The sequence below is a fragment of the Elaeis guineensis genome, chromosome 2, assembly GCF_000442705.2.
Source record: "Elaeis guineensis isolate ETL-2024a chromosome 2, EG11, whole genome shotgun sequence".
NCBI lineage: Eukaryota > Viridiplantae > Streptophyta > Magnoliopsida > Arecales > Arecaceae > Elaeis > Elaeis guineensis.
In genome coordinates this window covers 81,335,866-81,360,347 of record NC_025994.2, presented here as the reverse complement: position 1 = coordinate 81,360,347, position 24,482 = coordinate 81,335,866, and the positions used below count along the sequence as shown (strand labels likewise).

Below are 24,482 nucleotides of genomic sequence, written 5' to 3'. Positions count from 1 at the left end.
AAATTAGAGATAGGATAGTAGAGGTAATATTTACTGTCTATTTTTACACCAGCTTAATATGCATCTATTTAATGAATCTTGAAATTGCTATAAATTTGTAATGATTTTTTCTTGCCTACATGCTATTCAGGATGGACTTGATGACACTTATCCTTCAGAGCTAAATGAAATGCTGGAAAAAAAATTATTGTTCAAGATTCAGATTAAGCAATCTAACATTGAGATAAAGGATCGTTGGTAAATTTATCCAGTTGTCAAGATAATAGATAATCTAGAATTGATTGATAGATTCATTGGAACTTTTCAGCCTGAACAGATTGACTTTGACACATCATAAATTAGTTCTCCTAATGTGGATTAGACCATAAATTTCACTAAATAACATGAGAATTATAGGACTATAGTAAACAACTGATAGAAAACTTAGATGTTACATCTAACGAAGTTGCTGATAATCTGAAGGTGATGAATCCTTTAACCTTACAGCTTATTATCATAAAACTTGCTTTATTTTTTTTAATTTAATTATTTTTTATTAGTCAAACGAGTGCAGTGAATCCTATTGTCATTAAAAACAGGAGTCAGTTTCATCCGAAGCAGAAGTGACATTTCCAAATAAGATATCGATGAAGCATCTGTCTACTGAAGGAGTAAATGAAAGCATCGGTGATGAAGATCTATCCGCATAACTCTCAAGCAACAAAAAAATGAAGAAAATCAAGCAAGAGAAGGAATGATGCTGGAAATATTTTGTTTTGTCTAGCTCTATTATCAAAAAATATGCAAAATCATAGGTGTTTCTATTGGAATTTTCTTGAATATTTGATATTTTTGAATATTTTAAAACAACTAATGATTATTAAGCATGTTTATGGTTAAAAGAATGGGTATTTTATTTTGAGTAAGCTCATATGAGCATCTATTGCGTATTTCTGGTATACTTTATATTATTAAATAATTGATGCAGGACACAAGTTCAAAAGCTCTAATTGTTGTGATCAACTGAATTATGAACTTACTGTCAGGCACATGAGCCAGTAATAGTAGCAAATTTCAATTATTTTCAAAAGTAAGTTAATGATACCATAAAGCATATTAAACAAAAAGTAGAAAAAAAGAATAATGTTCTCCTGATTCAAAATTTGAATGAATAATATGCTGATTCATCTGGCAATCATGCTAGGACTTCAAACATCATCAGAAAAAAAGATGATTTTAATTCTGATTCAAATGAAATAAAAAAAAATTCAGATTGGATACTGAGTGTTGGAGATGGATTAGTTGGTGGGCCTAATGATGGTGAAGCAGTTATTGAAATTCCAGATGATCTTTTGATAAAAGAGTTAAATAATCTACTTGCAACCATTGTAGAAAGCACATATCCATCCTTTTTGGAGAAGATGAAGGATCCAAACTATTTGCAAAAAAGAGCAATACTTGCTCCCACTCATGATATTGTAGACTTGGTCAATGAATTTATGCTTACGTTGGTTCCTAGTGAGGAAAGAATATATTTAAGTTCTGACACCACTTGCAAAATAGATGAAAATCATAATACCCCTGATGATATTCACACACCTGAATTCTTGAATAGTATTAAATATTTCGATCTTTCAACTCATTGTCTAAAGCTCAAATGTGGAGTTCCTGTAATGTTGTTAAAAAATATAGATCAATTTTCTGGATTGTGTAATGACACCAAATTGATGATCACTCAATTAGGCACTTATGTAGTTGAGGCCAAAGTTAATTCAGGCAGTAATATAAGACAAAAAGTCTTCATTGCTCGTATGATTTTAACTCCATCAGACTCAAGATTATCTTTTAAATTTCAACGTAGGCAATATCTCTTGACAGTTTTATTTGCTATGACCATCAATAAAAGTCAAGGTCAATCTCTTTCTCATGTTGGATTATATCTTAGAAGATCTATCTTTAGCCATGGTCAGCTTTATGTTGCAATTTTTCGAGTTAGAAGTTGAAGTGGTTTGAAAATATTAATCTGTGATAATGAAGGAAAGATTTCATGTAATACAACCAATATAGTGTATAAAAAAGTCTTCCAAAATTTGAGATAGGCAAGTACCTTCTGACACCTCTACTAATATATTTTCAGTACTTAGTTATATAATAATTTTTAATAAATATTTTTTTATTATTTATTTGCAGGTGCATTCTTTTAATATTTATAAATACAGACATATGATGAAAATATTCATCATCATAGTTAAAAAATCTTTATGCTTTAACTCAATTTTTTTTGTTTTAAGTTCTTAAAGCTAAATTCATACCATCTTACTTGATTTAACTTAGTCTACTATTTTATTGTTTCATGTATTATCTTCCAATCAAAAGTTTAACTGCTTTCAACAAGATAACTACTGACTTATTATTTGAAGCTGACAATCCTGTAATATAGCAGGAAAGAGTATGTTGAAACTATATTATTATTTTTATATTACTTCAGAAAGAAAATTTTTTTGATTTTTCTAATATGTGTATGCTAACAACCTTGCAGGATGATGATCAGGAGTTAGTTATTATCTAGTTGAAAAATTAAATAGCTTTACAATTTTCACTATAAGGACTTTCTAAATGACTGTAATCGCTTTTCTAATAACATCTTTGTGCAAAAGAATTCAAAGATGATGAGTTAAGTTTCTCATCGAACTACCTAAACATGAGAAAGAAAATAGAAATTGAGTTGTATTGTGATGGGTCCAGTTAGAAGTCGAAGTGATTTGAAAATATTAATCTGTGACAATGAAGGAAAGATTTCATACAATATAACTAATGTAGTGTATAAAAAACTCTTCCAAAATTTGAGATAGACAAGTATCTTTTGACACCTCTACTAATATGTTTTTAGTACTTAGTTGAGTATGTAATAATTTTTAATAAATATTTTTTTTATTATTTATTTACAGGTGCATTCTTCTAATGTTTATAAATACAGGCATATGATGAAAACATTCATCATCATAGCAAAAAAATCTTTATGCTTCAGCTCAATTTTTTTTGCTTCGAATTCTTAAAGCTAAATTCATACAATCTTACTTGATTTAACTTGGTCTGCTATTTTATTATTTCATGTAGTATCTCTCAATCGAAAGTTTAGCTGCTTTCAACAAGATAACTACGACTTATTGTTTGGAGCTGACAATCCTGTAATATAACAGGAAAGAGTATGTTGAAATTATATTATTATTTTTGTATAACTTCAGAAAGAAATTTTTTTTGATTTTTCTAATGCGTGTATGCTAATAACCTTACAGGATGATAACTAGGAATTAGTTATTATCAAGTTGAAAAATTAAATATAGTTTTACAGTTTTCACTATAATGGCTTTCTAAATGACTGTAATTGCTTTTCCAATAACATCTTTGTGCAAAAGAATTCAAAGATGATGGGTCCAGTTTTTTATTGAACTACCTAAACATGAGAAAGGAAGTAGAAATTGAGTTGTATTATGATGGATCCAGTTAGAAGTCGAAGTAGTTTGAAAATATTAATCTGTGATAATGAAGGAAAGATTTCATATAATACAACCAATGTAGTGTATAAAGAAATCTTCCAAAATTTGAGATAGGCAAGTATCTTCTGACACCTCTACTAATATGATTTTAGTACTTAGTTGAGTATGTAATTTTTTTTAATAAATATTTTTTTTATTATTTTTTGCAAATGTGTTCTTCTAATGTTTATAAATACAGGCATATGATGAAAATATTCATCATCATAGTAAAAAAAATTTTATACTTCTGCTCAATTTTTTTTTGTTTCAAGTTCTTAAAGCTAAATTCATACCATCTTGCTTGATTTAACTTGGTTTGCTATTTTATTGTTTCATGTAGTATCTCTCCCAATTGAAAGTTTAGCTGCTTTCAATAAGGTAACTACTGACTTATTGTTTGAAGCTGACAACCCTGTAATATAGCAGGAAAGAGTATATTGAAACTATATTATTGTTTTTATATAACTTCAGAAAGAAAATTTTTTTGATTTTTTTAATGCATGTATGCTAACAACCTTGCAGGATAATGACCAAGAGTTAGTTATTATCAAGTTGAAAAATTAAATGGCTTTACAGTTTTCACTATAATGGCTTTCTAAATGACTGTAATCGCTTTTCTAATAACATCTTTGTGCAAAAGAATTCAAAGATGATGGGTCCAGTTTCTCATTGAACTACCTAAATATGAGTAAGGAAGTAGGAATTGAATGTAATGCAATGTAAAAATAGTACAATGTATTCAAATCGCTCAGTTTTTTTTTTCTGATTAGCATGAACAAAAATTTCTTCTTACCTATTTTTTGCGTAAGTTTGTACTGTGAAGCATAAAGCTACATATGGACCTTCTTTCCAAAGATCTATTTTGGCAGTCCATTAACGGGTAATGGCCTACTTGAGCAATATCCTGTTATAGCCTTATCTATAAAAATGATTTTTCAAGTCTCTAATCTAGATTTTTTCTCTAGAATTCTTAGCAATTCTCACTCAACTTGGTGGTGGCGGCCACTAGAATAGAATGCAGATCATAAATTCAATTATGTAATGCATGCATAGGAGTTAACAAATTCCATTCATAGGTTGTTCCTAGAGTCTTTTACTATAAGCTGAAATTCCTTTCATACATTATTGGTTAGAAAACAGATAACATGTAAAATACCAAAATCCAATAGCATTTCTTTGCCTAACATATTTGCATGCTATGTATTCTTTTATCAGATAAGTTGATTTGATACCTATCTCAATTTTTTTTCTTTATTTGTCATTGAGTCTTTAAGATTAAAAGATATAGGTGATGTCTTTGATCATATTTGCAAGGATATGTCATAAAAAAAAATTTCGAAAAAATTTTTGTATGATATTGACAAAAAAGATATTTAACATCAACAAAAGTTAAACTGTCTATTTTATTCTAATGAATACCATCCATTCAAAGCTAATTCACATTCAACCATCCCAAGAAATGCCAATGTTGTGCAAGTGCACCGAGCTCATCTCCTTCAGATAATAAGAGGGATTGCATGGAAAACCATGTAGGTGGCGGGAGATACGTTATACGTACATATTTTTGGCAGGCAAGAGCTGTCTACATGATGCTTAAACCAGTAAAGATTCCCTGCATGCGGGCGATAGGCGTGTTTCATCCAACACACACGAGCCTGCTGCAATTCATCTGTCTTGTAACCACTTTCTTGAGTCAATTGAGGCCCGAACGACCAAGGTAGCCTATCTAGCGTTTAATGCAGGAAGAAAGCCACAAAACATACCCTCCCTCCCTCCCTCTCTCTCTCTTTCTCTCCGAGACTGCAAAATAATGTTTAACACAGATAAACAATTATATTTCATACAATGCGAATGATTTGCCCGATCCCATTGTATCATAGCAAAATAGAGAACACGATGAAGTTGCAGCTCAGACAATCACATAGCAAAAGACAGTAAAATTGAAAGAAATAAACATCAAATTGTGAGCCTTCTCACCCACATCCTACCAGGAGTCAAGACGCCCATTATCAGTGGGTGCAGTGTGACTCCTTACCATCCAAAAATATTACTCATACCGTACAGTAACCCTATCTCCCTCCTGTCTCTTCTCACTCTCAATTGTACAAAGGTTCAGAAGAATAATTTAGGGATAACTTATTGTTCTCTCTGATAAATACAATAGGTTTTGAAATAAAATAGGATAAGTAAGGATATGCAAAATTGTACTTGGAGTGAATGATGTTATCCCATTTAACCGTTATCTACCAGGCTACTATCATAGTTTAGCTGACATGCGTAAGCTATTATTTAGATAGAATGATAAATATATATATTAAAGTAACTTTGCTTGAATAGGATCTGTTTTATGGACTTGTACAACTGTTGAGGTGGTCCTGAGGTTCTCTGACACATGTAACCCCATCACCAAGCCTTTGTCTCTTAGGAGACATCTGGTAAAATTTGTTAAGTAAATACTTCTCGGGAATTAAAGAGGATAAGAAGCCGGGATAAGAGCCATGGATGCTGGTTATCCCTGAGTTCACCTTCCTAATTAAATGTGCCTTATACCAAGGTAAGATGAGATGACTCTTTTATTCTACTCCGTTTCTACTTGCCATATTACACCTCAGTGTCCTCATGAAGGTTTAGAGCTTGAAAAACCTTGGGCCTGATTTGGAAATAAGGCAGGCAAGTGTTGGAATAATTATTATTATTAATCATTATGATAAATTACAGGATAAGATGGGATAAATCTTCTTTTTGACTTTTCATGGGTGTCATGATTACATTGCACCAAGGGACAACCGACATAGCAACAATCATCTTGGGTTAAAAGGATAAAAGTCCTTTCTTTATGGTTACTTTTGCTAATTAAGGATAGTTTTCATCATTTGGAAAAAGGTAGGATAAATATAGGAATAAACTTCTTTTGCCGGTAATTAAGATCATGCCAATCCTAGTTTATCCCAGGTTTGACTGAAAATGTGGAAGCACCAATTTCAAACACTATCAAGGACTCATTTGGTTCGCGAGAAATTTTTTTTATTATTTTCTGAAAATAAAATTTTGACATATTTGATTAACCATGAGAAAGTGATTTATTGCAAAATAACTTATGTTTGATTGAATATCCATTTTTCTAAAAAATTATATAAAATACCTATTATATCCTTCATAGATATAAGAGCAAAAAAAAGATATTTTTTCTCTTAAATTTTATATAAATATTAATATAATATTTATATTAATATTAATAGAAATATTATATCAGCATAAATATTAAAATAATATTAAAATATAAAAATATTATAATATTAATATTATATTTATATAAATATTAGGATAATATTATATTACTATTCAATATTTTATCTTAAGCATTCATTGATATTTTGTAAAATTTTAGCCATTGATATAAAGAGATATTTTGAAAAAGAATAAAATATCACCACTTTTCATTCCATGGGAAGTGTCAAAAGCCACCTCTCCAATAGATTTTTACTTCCTATAAAATGTGGAAGATGACTTTCTATGGAAAGAACTTTTTTCACTCTCTCTTCTTAAAACTCCAACTAAATAAAAGATCTTCTGTCCACTTCCCAGAAAGAACCTCTTCTCTTCTCTACTTTCTGTCAACCAAATGAGTCCTAAGAGGTTATTTAGATGCTAGAATATGTAATCAGGCAATAATGACTCATCGCATTCAAGGTATTAGAGCTAAGCTACATATATCTCAAAACAATCCAATCTACCTCATTCATCTCGCATTGTGAAGCAGCCATTGCACAATTTAACTATGGATAGGGGTGGCAATCGGACTGGATCGGCCATAAACAGGTCGGATTAGATGTGGGTCGAATCAGAGAGAATCAGAAAATCTCAAATCTGAATCCAAACCATTTATTAAATAGGTCAGGATTTACAACATGAACCTAACATGTTTAATAAACAGATAACCTAACCTGACTTATTTAATCTATTTATTAAATGAATAATCTATTAATCCAGTCTGACCTGATCTGTTTAACTTGTTTAGAGGCTTGTACACTTGTTTAGTTGGCTCACCATCGTGCCTAAGTCCAAGATGATGCCCTTAGAGCCATCCGTGTCCATTGCTAGCACCGATGGCGGGATCGGCAGCTTCATCCCACCGACATTGAACCCCGTCAACTCCAAGTAGTAGAAGGTCCGAACCTTCTTGCTGTGAAGCAGCTTGGTGGTAATGGTGGAGGCCTCAGGCTGGGTAGTTGGAGGGCCAAAGTCGATAATGGAGGTGCCAGGCATGCAACGGTCGATGAGACAGTAGGTGAAGGAGTGGGAGGGGAAGGACAGCATCCCCATGTCGAGGGTGAGGAGGCCACCGACGGTGATGAAGGTGCCCTCATTGTCGAAGCCACATCCCATGGCTACATTCTCGATGGGTGGGGCATCACCAATGGTCAACGTCTTAGCAGTGAACTCCCTACTGGAGAAGCCACCTCCATAGACGACCTGGTAGTGGCAAGTCATGTTCTAGCAGGCGGCATTGGTCACGCGGCAATACAACTTGGAGAAGCAACAGAGCGGAGTGTAGGTATCGGGGCCAATGGAGTCGACCAAGAAAAAGAGGAAATGGGGTGCCACTTGATCAGCTGCTTAGGGTTAGAGAAGGAAATATCGATCGCATGGGTCGAAGCAGTGGCCCATGTGGCAGAATGTTTTTGCCTTTTCAATTGTGGATTTCAAATTTTAAACTAGCCGCCCGGTCTGCCTCCAGGTTTATTCGCCCAAAAAATTATTGACAGATTAAATGGATTATCTAACCCGATCCGATCCAACTGGATTCAAAAACTAAACGGGTTAAATGGATTAAATAGATTAAACATCTGGAATCTAAACTCAATTCGAATAGCAAATAGATTAAATGGATCAACTTGTTTACGATCCGAATCCATTTAATCCAAACTCAAATATGTTTATAGCAGGTTGAACATGGGTCGGATTGACAGATTGGATCATATTTTACCACTTCTAACTATGAATTCATGTAAAGGATGGTGAATCCATCTTTCGCATGAAAAATATAATTCCTATCCCACCATAGAAAGTATCGCCCATGGATAGCTTGCTGCGGCAGCCAAACAAGCCCTAAATCGGGTGTTTCACATTTGAGATGGAGGCAAAATTGGTATATTATCCTGCAAGGCATATCCTATAATCTTTCATCCTACTTTGCATTTAGACTCTTTCTTTCATTTTAATCTGCAAGGTAACCTAAGCATCTACTTAAAGACTCAATTATCCTTTGTGGCGAGAATTTAAACTGAATAATTGGCTTGTCGACATAGATAACACCTATTTATCCACTTACAATATCAGTTGGAGAACGAAGATGTTACTTTACTGAAGAAAGCTGCCTTAGTGCCGTCACTCGAACGAGGCAATCAAAAGCTAAACGCTTTGCCTAGTAGCTGTCATTCCATGCCGGTATCCTCAAAATCCGGAACATAATGCCCTAGCAATAGCTTCATGAGGTGTCAAAATTCAGAACACACAGGCCATGGCAGGCCCTCATAGAATCCTTGCAATGCGTTCTTGGGTGGCCATATGTGATTATTTTCCAACATGATCTAAATTCAGCAGCGTTGCAGCCTAAATTTGGTCTGCTCATCGTGGGCCGGCACGTAGCCTAACAAGGGGCAATTTCAGCAGAACCCTTATTTCCAAGCCGACTCAAATAATAAAAGCTAATAAGTAGCCTTCTGTAGTGATTCTTTATCTATAAAAATGGCTCAAGACCCTGGTACGCAGAGGAGATAGGTTATCCCACACGTTTCTCTTTTTTATTATTCCCACTGTCTTGTTTGACTGAGGTATCAATGGCTTTCCAATGCGACATGATCCTCTATGGTACTCAAAAAATACTGTAGGATACTGTACATAGTTGGACGGCATTCATCATAAGATCGATAGCTGTTCAAACTGTCCAAATACTTTTGAAATTTACAAATTCTTTTCTTTTTAATATTCTAATACGCACACGTGAGTATGTGCAGCCGTTCATCTTATGACGAATGATGTTCAACTATATACAGTATCCTACGGTACTTTTTAAGTACCGAAGAGGATCTGCGCTTTTTTGAATACCCCCCCCCCCCCCCCCCCAACCCACCCCAACGTCCACCCTCATCAAACATGATTTAGACATCAAAAAGCAAAGTTGTTATAGTTAATTAGTATTCCAAATCCTTTGGACCATCTTTACATGAAATTAAATATCACATGAAACAACCTGACAAATCCATATAATGGGACCAATTAAGAATTTATCCATGTATAGTTTGTCATAGAATACATCAAGCTTTGTTAACTTGGGCATGCTAGACCTCATCAATCTGCAGCCCTAATTTTTGGATTCCTAAGCTGTCAGGGTTAGGTCTCCTATATCCATAGCTCATATTGACTTAAGCCCAGGGCCCAAAACATCTTCCTAAAATTTTATCACAAAGACCCCTTAATACCACATTAACTAATCAGCAAGCAAGTGTCAAAATGTTAGAGTAATGTAATGGAATAACCATCATAGTTGAAACAGTGCAACACAGATATATAGACTTACAGGTCCTAAGACCTTGCATAGGGAGGTCAATGGGCCGATACATACACGTCGTTTAACATTAGTCCACACTAGGAAATTGGGTCGGGCCTAGGACAATTTTTGGACTTGTTTGCCCTAGACCAAGCCCTATTGCTAATTCCCAGTCTTGCACCACTCACCGCCTTCACAACCACTCACCAATATTGGACAAAGAAATGTTGCGTATCCGGCTAGGTTTCTTGGATAGAAATCAAATATCTAAGAAGTTATTTTGATGCATTTTTGGTCTTCTTTAAATTATTTATGCATGTAAAATGCTATCTCATGAATTATGAAACATGAAAAAATAAACATACAAAACACTATAAAAAATTGAATCTAAAAAAGGTCGCATGTCTGGTTATTACTTTTATTAGCTCAACATGGAGACAAAAGGATCCTCCAATAACCAAGCTTAATGTAGATATTGCATTAAACAAAATTAATGTAAAAATATCACTACAAATTATGTGGATCTGAATTTGATGGAATACAATGGTTAAAATTTCGCTACTCTCTACCATTTGTCTTTTGGTGCTCGTATGTGTTTGTATGTATCCAAATAATAGGATCATCTTTTTGGTTTCCGGATATGGATCTGTTCAAATCCAAACCAAATCCAATAAGATTTTGGACCTAGTTTCAAAACTCAGACTCAGGCCAATAACGTATTGGATTTATTTAACAGACCCTGGCCATCGCCTAAGCTTCCATATTTAGATGCTCCAAGCCTCCCACCCAGGGCCGGTCCTGATATTTTTTAGGCCTGGGGCCGTCTGTACCCAGGGCCTCACCACTGTACCCAGGGTCTCACCACTGTCACTGTCAGAAAGAACTGCTAAATTTTCAGAAATCATGAGCCCCAGCTGGTACAGACAGGCGCCTGACAAAAAAAAAAAATAGGGGCCTAGGGCGGTCGCCCGCTTTGACCCGCCCCAGGGCCGGCAGTGCTCCCACCCAATTGAGACTCAGAAAAAGAATGGAAAAAATATATCAAAAAATATGAGAAAACATACAAAAAATCAACGAAAACACATGAAAGATGGAAAAAATTAAAAGTTTTTTTTTCTTTATTTTCTTTTCATTTCTTCTCTTTTTCAGAGATCTAGAGGGAAGGAGAGCACACGAGGGAAATGAGGGATTTCATGGGTTCCAGTAGGGGTCTTTTCTCAAGCATTAGGGATTTTGTGCAAGTTGTGGCGGTGTGAGTTGGTCCCCTGAGGTTTTGAGAGCTTAACATGGGTAAAAACATGATATATTGTAAGATTTAGGAGATTTTGATCGAAATGATTTTTCTTTGGCTACAAAATTTTCAACTCACGGAGTCTAACACATTTTTTTTTTTTTTGGGTAAGCATCCAACATGTCTTTTCACTTGCCATGTGTTTGAGCCAGAAAAAGGGGCCATACATGACGACTGAGTAAATAATCGAAATTCAAAGAAGCCCATCCAATCCAACTCAAAAAATATCGGTTTCAATCGGTTGAAAGATACAAATCAGGTGAAATCGGATTCAAATTTATAAAAAATTGATTATTTATGGTCGGATTCTATTTTTATATTTTTAAACCATATGAAACCGAACCAAATCGATGTGGTATTTTATAAATTCACTTTTATTTTGGGACGGCATCATTTAAATTTTAATACTTTATTCTAAAAAATAATGCATCATCTATTTGGATTCATGAAAATATTAATATTAAATTATTAATGAAAGTACATCAATTTGAGATAATTTTAAAGTGAAAGCTTTCATATATAGTTGCTTTTTAGATGAGTAAATCTTTAATTTTTTTATTTTATTTTATACAGGTTGAAAAATAAGTTTAAAATTTATAACTTATAAATTTTAAATTTTTTATATTAAATTAATAAAAAAAATAAATAAGTTTAAGTGGGTCATTATTGGATTTAAACCAATATTGGGTTAATATTGAAGACCAAACCAACACAATCCATCTGAACCCGCTACAAACCATTCACTTCAGTTTAAAAATGATTTATACATAATAAACAGTCAGCAGCGAATTAAATTTTTTTCAATCTGATTGGATTCGGTCAGATGAAATTTTTCTCTCAATCTGACCAAATTCGATCTGTGCTCAATCCTACCATATTGATTATGGGTCACGTTCATCTAAACTATTTATATTTGTTTGAGAACTTTTAGCTCTTTCTTGGACACTTGCTATTTAAAAAATTTAATTTAAATTCTAAAAAATAATTTATATTAATGTCAATTTAAATACTACTTCATTAATGCTAAGAAAATAGATCTTTAAGATAATATCTCTTTACCTTTCATGTGCATATTAATAAGGAACACGTGTGTTTACTAAAAATAAAAGATATATTTTTTCTTTCCTCCGTATCATTATTGCCACCCATTAACTTTTACCCCACTCTTTCAAGAAGCTACAGTATCACACAATATAGTAAGGAAATGTAAAAGGACCTCTCATTTATTATATAAAAAAATATAAAATTTTATAAAAAAAATGATCTATTTTAAATATTATAAAATAATAATAATTAATATGAACATAAATACTGTTTCTTTAACGTCAAAGCTATAAATAGTTTGTTCATGCTAAGATTAAATCATAAAAAAAAATTATACAATGGTGTTGGAAAAAAAAAGAAAAAACTTTTGCGGAGCCAGTTAAAAAGATATTTATGGTTATAAAATATAAATATTATTGGATGAAAATATATCTTTTAAACAAAATAATATTTTCTTAAAAAAATTAAATTATTTTTTTTAAAATATTGATTTGTATTTTGAAAAGAAATAAGAATAGTTTATATATTAGATAGGTAAGAAATAAATAGAACATCAAAGCATATCCTTGATAGTTGGGCTATACTTTAAAACTTGCATGTCTTTACCGAAAAAAAGTTTTGGATTTAAATTTAAAAAATATATATACTAATTATTTGATCGGCCTATTATTTCTAAAAGAAAATTATTATGAAAGTTTATGTAGAGAATTTTTTTGTAACTTAGAAGAAATTAAAGAAAATTTCTATAATATGATATTAATACATTAAAAATTAATAAAAATAATATTTTAATAATATATTAATAAAATAATATATAAATTAATAAATAATATACCAATACATTAATAAAATTATGTTTTATCGAAAACTAGTAAAAATATATATCAATAAAATACATATTTTTTCTATTAATAATATATATATATTGTTTTAAATAATTATATTATAAATAAAAATAATATTTTAAAGGTGACATATTTTGTAAACAGAAGATGCTCACCATTGTGCAGGGAAATATGCTAGTTAAGTTATGAATATGAATTAGGGTTAATCTGGTGGTATCCGGTATCCGGTGGGAATACCAATATTTAATGGGATGGGTTTGAAATTTTTAAGTTAATTTGCAATCGGATTTGGGATGGATACGGATAGTAATATTTTAAATGGATTTGGATACGGGTACCCTTGCGCTCGCAGCACGCTGAGCATACGTTCGATCGTGGCCCAGCAACTAGGGTTTAAACAACAGAAGTGGCCGCCTCCGGTTATGTGAGAGAGAGCGAGAGGGCGAGCTAGAGTTTTTCGGTTTTGCTACGCAAAAAATTCGCTAGTTTTGGGATTTTGGAATCCCCCGCAGGCGCAAGTTCGGAATCGGAGCTGCATTTGGACTGCAGCAGAGTCCATAAAAACCGAATCTTTCCTCTGTTCTCCTCCCTGATCTTCTCTTTTTCTCTCTAGTTTCGAAATTTGAATCGAATAAGTCGAGAGGAAACGGAAAACCCATAGCCAGTCGTCATGGGCGACGAGGGAGAAGAGATCAACGGCTACAAAATCATAAAGGAAGGGGAGGCGGAGATCCTCTTTCCTTCCAGCAACAGCGTCTTCTACAATAAGACACAGGTGCGGGTCTACGATTCCTTTGGTTTTTTCGCTTGCTTTTGTTGATTTGTTCAGTTTTTTTAATGATTTTGTGTAGTATTTCCTGTTGCGATTATTACTAAAGATCACGTTCTTTTTGCTTGTATTGTTGGTTTTGTTGGCTTTGGTTGATCTTTGAGCAGTTGGGAGGAGTTTTTCTCTTTCTTTACTCGACAAATCCTCAATGATTGGATTTTGCTTCCACATCCTGTGACCGACTAATAGGATTTGGGCGACATTGGTGGTTTTGTTGTGGAGAAACCTCCTTTCTAGCTGTAGATATGTCAGATAGGTAGGATGTTTCTTGTTTAATTGACTGAAAACAGCTTGAGGACTAGCGTTCTTTCTAGTAAACAAGGCAGTTGAAAAATTTATGCCTTATTGTGAATTCCGTGTGTTACTTTCTGATATGACAATGAAGTATATATCCCTTCTGAGTCGATTTGGCTGGGATGACTAGTTTGTCCAATAGGCATTCTTTTGCATTAAATGTTAACTGAAAATAACTGCAAAAAAAAGTTGCAGGTAACTTCCCTTTGATTGAATTGTCACGGTTAATATGATGATTAGCATCATGAATTGATGTGGAAGGCATGGAGGACAATAAGACATGCATCAAAATAATATCCATCCTCTTTTTCATTAGTTCATAAAACTTTCGTGATGCTGCTACATACATAAACAACGTCAAGTATACCTCTTTCTATGTGTCAAATTATGAACTTCAGTTATTAATCAGATACTTGAAAACTTAAGCAGTGACTATAGGTGGCAGAATTTTGAAATATGATGTTCCAATACCGAGAAATTAACCCACTAGGCTTGACAACATGAAGTGTTAAGGAATAAGGAGTCCGCATGTTATGGCAGGTGATTTTTCTAGAAAAATTGGAATTGTTAAATGAGACTATTGGATTCATCTCAAGCCAATATAGTACTTATCCGTACTTCTGACTGTCTTAAAAATATTCCATTGCTTTTTTTTTTTTGAAATTATCACTGTTGTACTTAACAGTCATTTTGTCATACTCATTTTAAAGTAACTTGTGTCCTCCCCAAAGGCTACCAAATGTTCACCTCCAAATGCTTATATTTGCCATGTTCATATAGCATTCATGGGCCTTTTTTGGCGTGCAATATCCTGAGTCATGCCATAAAATGGGTCTTAAATATTTTTACTTGTTTTCTTGGAACTCTGATGGTATCAGACTCGGACATTACACTCCACATGCTTGCATTTATCTTTATATTTTTTATCAATATTTTCAGTTTTCATACTTTTGCAAAATAAAGCTATGGTATTGGAAACTATTTCTTTGGAAATATCTTGCCCTCAATTCTCTGGGATGCTCGACTTTTCCCATTCCAAGCCTTATAGGTACTATTGTAATTTGTAAACATAAATGGCAACCCTGAAATAGATTTTAGGAGGATCCATCTATCGTGCACAGTGTATTTTGCTCAGAATTTTTTGTTAAATAGGTGTTAGTGTTGTAAAAAGCAAGAATATGGTATGTACGGATTAAGTGTAATCATAGAAGAACAATCTTATCTTGTTAATTGGAGCCATTTTTTAAATATCATTTTGTTGTTGGTATAGCCCAAGATCAAAGCCTCCCCACGGTAAAATCGAAAGTTTCACATATATTTCCGCACTTTTGTCACTTGAATCTTGTTTGTTCTTTCCCTTCACTAAGTTGTTACTTCATTCTTGAGGAGCACATGCCTTGATTCTTAGGTGATTTATGGATGCAATTTTCATTGGTTTGAAAAAATTATTTTTGAGAACATTACTTCTTAATTCAACTAGAGCTCTATATCATGAAGTTTAAAGTTTTAGAGGTTGGACACGAATTGGAAATTATTTTCAACCATATATGGTTACCGGCCTAGGCATGTGAGCTTTTCATCAACGTGTTGATTGTTGCAATTTAGCTACTTATTTATCTTGACAACATATCAAGGTAATACATGCATACTCTGGTCACCAGTGACTTCGTAACAGATCAGACACAAGTATTATATAAACATGTCAGAAATTGCCATGTGGATAAAAACATCCTCAATTTATAGATCATCCTTGTTTTGCTCTAATAGTTGGTGGCTTCATCTGACATGGGTTGAAATGAACAAAGCATGATCATTAGATGATATGAGAATGGATTTAAGAGGTGATATTAAATCATAGGGTTACTGAAAACTTATGAAATAGCTCAAAATCACAAAAAAAGGGGTGGGGCATAAATTACGTTAGTATTCAACAAAAGAATCAAATGCATTTCAGATCTCTTTCTTTTCCTGCTTCTCTGCTTGGAATTGGGTTCTATTCATCCTATGCAGAAGTCCTGTTCCTTCTAGTTTGCACTTAAATATAATTGCAACATGTCTAGTGATGTGAATCTCATCATCAAAAAAAATAAAGACAGAACTGTTAAACTTTTCCTAGTCCCCAATATTGAGCCTACTTGAAGATGGTTGTAATGGAAAAATTAAGTATAATATATAAAATGAATAACATAGGGCTTGGAGCTGACCTCAAATAAGTACTCGCACCTCTACTGTTGATATTTTTTTCATGAACATGCATCAGGAAGGACAGCTGGCACACTTTACCTAGAAATTGAGTCTTTCTTCTATTACTAGAATATCACTTTTTTCTTCATTTATGCTTAATCTTAGTAGCTGATTAAGTGTATATCTATCTAGTTAGTTTAAGTGAACTTAGACTTTTCTTTTAATCCTGTACAGTATTTCACATTTAGTGGGTAACATTGTTGGCGGTTCACTTCATTATTTGCAGTACCTGCAGTGCTTTTCTACCTCATTATTTCCCATAATCTTTCATGCTGGAAATGATCATTTTGAACTTTCTATCTTTCTCCCGTATTTGTATAATCTTGCTGCTGCTGGTTATGCTAGCAGTGATTTATATCTTTTCCACTGACAAGCAGCATATTCATTGGGCATTGGATTCACCAATAGCAACTCTTTGACTGTGATCAGATTAACAACAGAGATATGTCTATTGCTGTTTTGAGGACTTTTATTGCGAAGCGCAAGGAAGAGCATGCTGCAATGTTGAATAGAAAGGGAAAATCAGAACGAAAGGTATCTGAGGGAATTCCTTCTGGACCCACATCAAAGGAAGCAAGAACCACTCAAGATGTACAGGTAAATGGAGATTGTGAAGTGCAGCTAAATCGGTCTCTCGACGAAAAAGAAGAATCAAAGAAGATCACTTCTTGGAAAGGGCCGGGAGAACTCAAGGAACCAAAAGTTCTAGAGGTGAACTAGAAAATTATATTTGCCAATTTTACATATATATTCATCCGTTGGCTTTTTGTATGGTCATATTCATCACATCTGGAGTTCCTCAATGAGATTCATTGCATGGAAAAACTGCAACCGTTCTTGGATATGAATCGGGTTTTCTTATTCGGTTCCTATAATTATGACTTTGCAGGCTTTGGCTGCTTCTGGATTAAGATCTCTGCGTTATGCCCGTGAAGTAGATGGGATCGGACAAGTGGTTGCTTTAGATAATGATAAAGGTATCTCCATATTTTTTTCACAGCCTTTTGCAGTATTTACCAATGACAAGGGCATAGGCTGGATATTGAACCACAGTATTTATCTTTGCAGCATCTGTGGAAACTTGCAAAAAAAACATAAAATTTAATGGCTCTGTGGCATGTTCAAAAGTGGAAGCTCATCTTGCTGATGCTCGAGTTTACATGCTTATACATCAGAAAGAATTTGATGTGGTAATTATGTGTTCATAATGCAACGATGATTTGTTGCGACTCATACTTTGCTTTTAAGTTCACTTTTTGAATGGAGTTGTGAACATTTTTAATGGGCTAATATGTTGAGTTATAGAGTTTTACATTAGCTAGTGTGATTGTTTTTTTTTTTTTTTTAAATAATTGGGTAGGTGCAAACGACCATAGATCAGATAGTTCTTAGAATAAGTGCCATGCTGAGTTCAATGAATAAGAAATTTAATTGAGAAAATGAGCTTGAATGACAACATGGGATCATATTTTATTGGCATTAAATGGGCATGATCATTTAATTTTCATTCTTTATTTTTTGAATGGTTACCTTCTGTTTGTCAGATCCAGCTCCTCACCTTTCCTTTGAGTTAAATGTGTAATATAAGCTATATGATTATTTGGTTTTGCTAATTTGATGACATTAATTGGAAATCTCACTTGTTTTATACATCCACATCAATACATTAATGAATATAATGTATACAACAAAAAGGAATCTAGACACTAGAATAATAGGACCTTCTTGTGACATAGTTAAAGTAGGACTTTTCTTATCAGTTGCATGAGTTCTTGCTTCATGCTGGCATGGACTCTTAACAAGTCAAGCATAGGATATAGTTGCTTTTACAAATGCCACCTCCAGACATATCATCATGTTTCGAGCTTCAAAGCGTTATAATCATAAAAAATGATTTTTTTTTTTTTTTTGAGATTTGAATTGATATAAGAAGCAAAAGCACTTAAGGCAACCTATGTGTTTCAGATCAGCTTTGAAATATGCATTTGCATGAGTAGAATGGGTTAATGGGTGTTAAAGCATGTCTCTAAGTTGGCTTAAATTCAACAAAAGGCTTTTTTCCCTCTTTAAACCCCTAGCGAATGAGGATTTGGATCTTAACTTGGAGGTGGACTAGAGCTTAAATTCAAATTAATTGCTTCCACTATGTGGAATGTGCCATTTAGTTCACCGGGAGTTATCACATTTCCAAATCGTAACAGCAACTTACAGATAAGGTATCCAGGTGTTTTGTTTACCGATTTATTTCATAAGTCATGCGCTTCTGTAAAGATAATGATGTGATGCTGTAATCCCTTAGATGTTCTCATGAATAGGAACTTGCTAGCATGATTGCAGGCCCTTCATGATGCCCTCATGGTTGGGACTTCCTGACTGATCTCTATATTAATCAGGAAATAAAATGAGGTCATGGGACTGTTACTTTCATGAACTTCCATTGTTGAAGCATTCTAATCAGGGCCTTGTATTGTGAAGAACCTCATGATCCTCATATATTTGTTGAGTGCTTCTGAAGAAAAACACGCATGCAGTAGTTGGCCTTGGGTGAGAGACTTTTCTGCAGATCCTGAGGGTATAATTGGCCGTATCTGGTAGATTATGTCTTGGGTTAGTGGATTTCATGCTTGGACTAGTGTAATTATGATGGCTAAGGAAACATGATGAAGGAAGAGAGGATTATTATTTTGATTTTAAGGTGATAGAATGGAGTGTTGAAATTCTCTCTAAGGTTTTGCCTGGCCTTGATTCTCTATCATCTGCAACAATCCTCGATCAGCTTTGGAACATTTATTGCAAAAGAAATAAGATGAGAAGAGGTGAAGAAGATGAGGTGGTGAAAGGGAAGAATGATGCATAACCCTTATATCATTACTGAATTTGTTGCAAGGGAGCAAAGTTTGCCTTGCAAAAAGGAGACCATGTTTGCGTGCTTGTCATGCATTGACATCCTATCCAAAATTTGAAAGTACAAAGAAGGATATTTGTTCTAATAAAACATAATGCAAAGCCTAAGGCCTCAATAATGGGATACAGTAAAATGAAAGAAAAGAGGAAGTTTGAGAATGGCAGATATGTGATGAACTCATGAACATGCCATGGAATGCTTAAATTTGTCTAAAATTACCTTGATTAATCAACAATTTCTGTTAAAACTAATCACTCTTTGTTACATGCACATCTAAATCCCACTAGAAGAATGTGGGATACAGTAAGCTAGGTGCTAGATTTGTATAAGTAAAACGAAGTTTTCAGTTTATCCCCTTAATGTGTATATCCCATCTCCTGCATGCCATGCCAGTGATATTCACTTAATTTCATAGACCATTGCGTGAGCTTGTGCTTTCCTCGTGCCTATTTCTCCATATCTTTCTTGTCGCTCATCTGGTGATGCAAGGTTTATCTAATTCACTTTAATCAAGAACCAACTCACTCTGTTAAGGCTTCAGATTGTTTTCTAGTTGCTCAATGATTTTAATTTTGTTGGAAGTGAATGAATGGTTTAGTTTTCATGAAGTGTAGGTAGTAACAGTACTCGAATATGTGTGGAAAGGTAGGATTTCATGAAAGTGGGATGTGAAGGACCCTTAGCTGGAACGATCAACTTGAGACATGCATGGTGGCAAACATCTCATGGTCAATCATTGTTTGTCTGTTATAAATATCTCTATTTATTTATCTATCGTTCTTATTTGGGTAAAATATGCTTATGATGTGTTGTTCCAATTGCATTATCAAATAGGTAGATTTCTCTACAATCAATTAGTCTTCCCAGCATTATGGCTGTGTCTGTATTGCATGTAACTTCGCATGCACAGGAATCTAGCACTATCTTCAGGATGATTCAAATTTGGAGCTAATCATAAATGCTTTGATCTATGTAACCATCACCATAGACAAGGGATTTGGCTTGCTCGCGAAAGCCAATATTGCTTAAACTTTTGCTTAGGCTTTTGTCAGCAATTTTGTTTAAAAAAAATAAACATAACAGTGTTACACTACAGTAATCCCACCTCTTATAAATGCTTTACCAATGTGACCAAAAAAAAAAAAAAAAAAAAAAGAATGCACAAACATGAAGGGTTTTTTCAGATAACTTTAATAAAATCATTTGCAACAGGTTCATTTTAATATGTATATAAAGTTACCTCTCTTTTGGGTTCAGAGATTTTGATAGAAGAGAAAGTGAGGAAAGAGTTAGAAAATCCCTCCTTGGGGTTGGAAAGAAGCGAAGGGAAAGTCAAAATCTCTTGTTTAGATAATAGGAGAAGAGAAACAGAGTAGAAATTTCTCTCTTATTCTGCTTTTTATTTATTCCCAGAAGTGGGGATTTTTGGAAAGAAGAGACTCACTTTCTCCTTTTCTCTGATGTCCAAAGTTCCTTCTTTCTCCTCCTCTTGTCCCTTCTATTCTTTCTATCCCCTCCGCCCCCCCCCACCAGGTATCCTAACGACGTTGAAATGTGACTTGCCTCTAATCTATCTCTTCACGAGAGATCAGTATTATCTGTCTTCTAAATGCTAGAGTATTTTTTGACTTGCCTTAATTTGAAAGTTTTCTGCTCACTGCTCTTTCAGGTTGATCTTGATCCTTATGGATCACCTTCTGTGTTCTTGGATTCTGCAGTACAAGCAGTTGCCGATGGAGGCATCTTAATGTGCACAGCTACTGATATGGCAGTGCTCTGTGGGGGCAATGGGGAGGTCTGCTATTCCAAGTGAGGTTTTTAACACAAACAAAACATAAGTTCTCCATTGTTGAGTGCACATACTAATTGTTATATATGAACACCAGGTATGGTTGCTACCCTGTGAAAGCAAAATATTGCCATGAAATGGCATTGAGGATCCTCCTTGCCTGCATCGAGGTACTTTAGTATCCATCTTTAGATTTCCTTTGGCTAATTTGATTGGTACTTAATTAAGATTTGCTTATTTTCTCATGTTCCCTTCTGATGCAGAGCCATGCAAATCGCTACAAGCGTTACATCGTTCCCATCCTCTCTGTGTCGATGGATTTCTATGTCCGGGTTTTTGTTCGGATATTCACGTATGTTACTTTTTTCCCTTGAGTGTGCATTGAGTCTCATTTTCTAGTAAAGAATTTGATTTAAACTTTTTAAGCAGTTTATCTTGGTCATTTGCTGAGGATACCATGTACGTAATGTATTCTAGAAAATCAGGTAATGTAATATGCTTATGAACTAATTTACAGATCTGCAAGTGCAATAAAGGACACTCCTCTTAAACTCTCATATGTATATCAGTGTGTTGGTTGTGATTCTTTTCATCTCCAAACTCTTGGAAGGACCACCACTAAGGTATGCTTATGATTTATAAAATCTCAGCTTCTCTTGAGATGACATTTTAACCAGAAAAATTGGATGTCAAATTTTTATCCACTGATAGCTTTTGTTTCCTTTTTCTTTTTGCCGTTTTTCAAGAATAACAGCGTCAAATCTGCACCGGGTTTCGGTCCTGTGGTTCCCCAAGTGTGCAGTGACTGCGGGAAGAAATTTAACATGGGCGGACCAATATGGTCTGCTCCTATGCATGATCAGGAATGGGTGCTTTCCATCTTAGCAAATGTGAAAGCAATGAAGGACAGATATCCTGCATATGATAAGATTTCTTCAGTGCTAACAACGATATCAGAGGTATGAACTTCACCATTATTATTGGTTGATCTGAAGGGTGCACTTTCATCTTATGAATAGCTTACCACTACCAAAGTTTAGCAGGGTGCTAGCTTCTGTTTAGAAATGCCAGACAGATCTTTATTATTGGTTCTTTTAAGAATCTCATGTTGTTATTATTATAACTTGCTCTCTCTCTCTCTCTCTCTCTCTCTCTCTCTCTCTCTCTTCAAGTGAGTGTCCATTTAATATCAATGTCTATATTATGCAGGAATTGCATGACATTCCTCTCTTTCTCAGTCTCCACAACTTGTGTGCTACTCTTAAATGTACTTCCCCATCTGCAGTCATATTCCGGTCTGCAGTGATCAATGCTGGGTATCGCATCTCAGGCAGTCATGTGAATCCACTGGGCCTCAAAACGGATGCCCCAATGGAGGTCATATGGGACATCATGCGCTGCTGGGTAGGCCTTGGACTCTCTTGCTTGCATTCCCAAAGTGTTTTCTTGCTGTAATGTCTTCATTGATTAGTGTTTCCAACGTCATATGCTAGCTCTTATTGTTCGTTTTTTATCCATCTTTGTGGATGGCATGTAAATCGGGATGTGTTTATAGTGTTTTTTCTTTTTCATTTTTTCTTCTTCTTTTCACTTATTCGTAGTCTGGGTGTATCATTTGTAGGTCAAGAATCATCCGGTGAAAGCACAGCCACCAGATCAATCGTGTTCAGTGATCCTCTCCAAAGAACCAAAACTGGAAGTATGTTCTGATCCATAACCCCCTTGCGGTTGTCGGCTTCTTTCACTTCTTTTCTTCCTGTTTATTGTTTTATTTCACATTGGATTTTGAGAAAATTTGATGGTAACCAGAAGCCAAAAATGCCAGGAATGGTATTCATTGGAAGGTTATGGATCTTCTTATAATTTTAACAAAGATCTTGTGTTTGGTCAAAACTAGAAACTTCTGCACTATTGACACAACAAATTGCTACCCGATACCACCATGGAGAGATCGGAAGTTCTAATTACCTACACAGTATATGAAAAGCTGTGTTAACATGTGATAGTGACCATATGATTTACTTCAGTTGAACTCTTTTAAAGTAGCCTCACAAAGTTTAGGCTTAAGTCAGAAACTCATGACTATGCCTGCCTTTTTTCTTGTTGAACAGGCAAATTTTGCCCGAGCGGTTGCTTCGCTCAGCAAAGCACAAGCCAAGAAGGTGGCACGGTTCCTTCCAAATCCTGAGAGTCACTGGGGCCCTAAGGTCAGGGCTGGCAGGAAGATCACAAGCAAGCATGCTTCTCTGTTGGGTCCACAGGTTGTCAATGAGTCTCTTGGTCATGAAGAAGAAGAAGGACCATCTCACCTGGTAGCACAGGAAGATTCACAGATCAGTCTTGAGGGAGATGAGCCTGCTGCAAAGCGTACTAAGACTGATGATTGTTCTGCAAGCCAATCATGACCATGACCTTCACGATCAATTGTGTCATTAAAGAGCCTGAAGATCATTTCGCTAAATTGTTTGAAACCTTTTTTTTTTTTACTTGTGTGATGGCTAATTATATCACTTGTGTGTAGTACCATGACTAAAGCTTGCCTTGTTTTGCTGTTGATTTGAGTTTTTGTTTCTTTATAAGTTAATGAAATGTCATATATAGGTTGATGCTGAGATAGCATATTCTTTGCTTTCATTTTCGCTCTTTTTGTTTTCCAGAAGCAATAAATTTTTGCGACTAAAAGCTTCTATTTTTCTTGTTGACTGGGAGGGGCTGATACTTCTTTTTTACCATATGCCCATCCTATCTCTCTTTTACCCAAGCAGCAAAGGGTGATATCATCAAATAAAAACCTTAAAAGGATTTTGTGGGAAAGAAGAAAAAAAAAAACTAGAAGATTGATTTTGCATGGAAAGGACATATCATTCTATCATGTAGTCTTGCTATGGTTAATCTCTTCCGGATTAAATGAACCTCCAGGTATCCAACAATGTTGTTTAAAAAAAAAAAATTCGAGGTCAACTTGGCAAGGTGGGAGGCTTGATTTGTTTATTATTTAATTACAATCAATTTAGTCTCAATTTGGTTAAGAGCCAAAAAAAAAAAAAAAAAAACACTAGTCGAATAGTTTGATAACCTTTAATTGGGTTGAATTAACTCAAAATTGTATCAAGCTTGGTTTAATCTCGAACAAACATTTAATTTTTACAAATAATCAAATTTGAGAAATAATTAAT

At 34.3% G+C, this 24,482-nt stretch overlaps 2 protein-coding genes across 2 annotated transcripts; one reads left to right on the top strand and one right to left on the bottom strand.

The window, feature by feature from the left end:
- Nucleotides 1–7,529: 7,529 nt before the first annotated feature.
- On the bottom strand, nt 7,530–8,006 carry LOC105057597 (protein ASPARTIC PROTEASE IN GUARD CELL 1-like). The gene has a single exon (XM_010940249.1). It carries the CDS (start codon nt 8,004–8,006, stop codon nt 7,530–7,532), a length of 477 nt encoding a protein of 158 aa, XP_010938551.1.
- A 5,655-nt stretch (nt 8,007–13,661) lies between these two features.
- On the top strand, nt 13,662–23,918 carry LOC105057165 (tRNA (guanine(26)-N(2))-dimethyltransferase 2). Its single transcript, XM_010939659.4, has 12 exons — nt 13,662–14,020; nt 17,042–17,323; nt 17,502–17,589; nt 17,681–17,802; nt 21,187–21,326; nt 21,404–21,476; nt 21,570–21,658; nt 21,824–21,929; nt 22,053–22,265; nt 22,516–22,710; nt 22,928–23,005; nt 23,418–23,918. The coding sequence occupies exons 1-12, from the start codon at nt 13,916–13,918 to the stop codon at nt 23,709–23,711; spliced, it is 1,785 nt and encodes a 594-aa protein (XP_010937961.1). The 5' UTR covers nt 13,662–13,915; the 3' UTR covers nt 23,712–23,918.
- The last annotated feature ends 564 nt before the right edge of the window (nt 23,919–24,482 follow it).

Coding starts and splice junctions, on each gene's coding strand:
- LOC105057597 (XM_010940249.1), bottom strand. CDS start 8,006: ATGACTTGCCACTACCAGGTCGTCTATGGAGGTGGCTTCTCCAGTAGG.
- LOC105057165 (XM_010939659.4), top strand. CDS start 13,916: ATGGGCGACGAGGGAGAAGAGATCAACGGCTACAAAATCATAAAGGAA. Junction 14,021..17,041: donor TCTTCTACAATAAGACACAG/GTGCGGGTCTAC, acceptor GACTGTGATCAG/ATTAACAACAGAGATATGTC. Junction 21,327..21,403: donor GGGGAGGTCTGCTATTCCAA/GTGAGGTTTTTA, acceptor TATGAACACCAG/GTATGGTTGCTACCCTGTGA.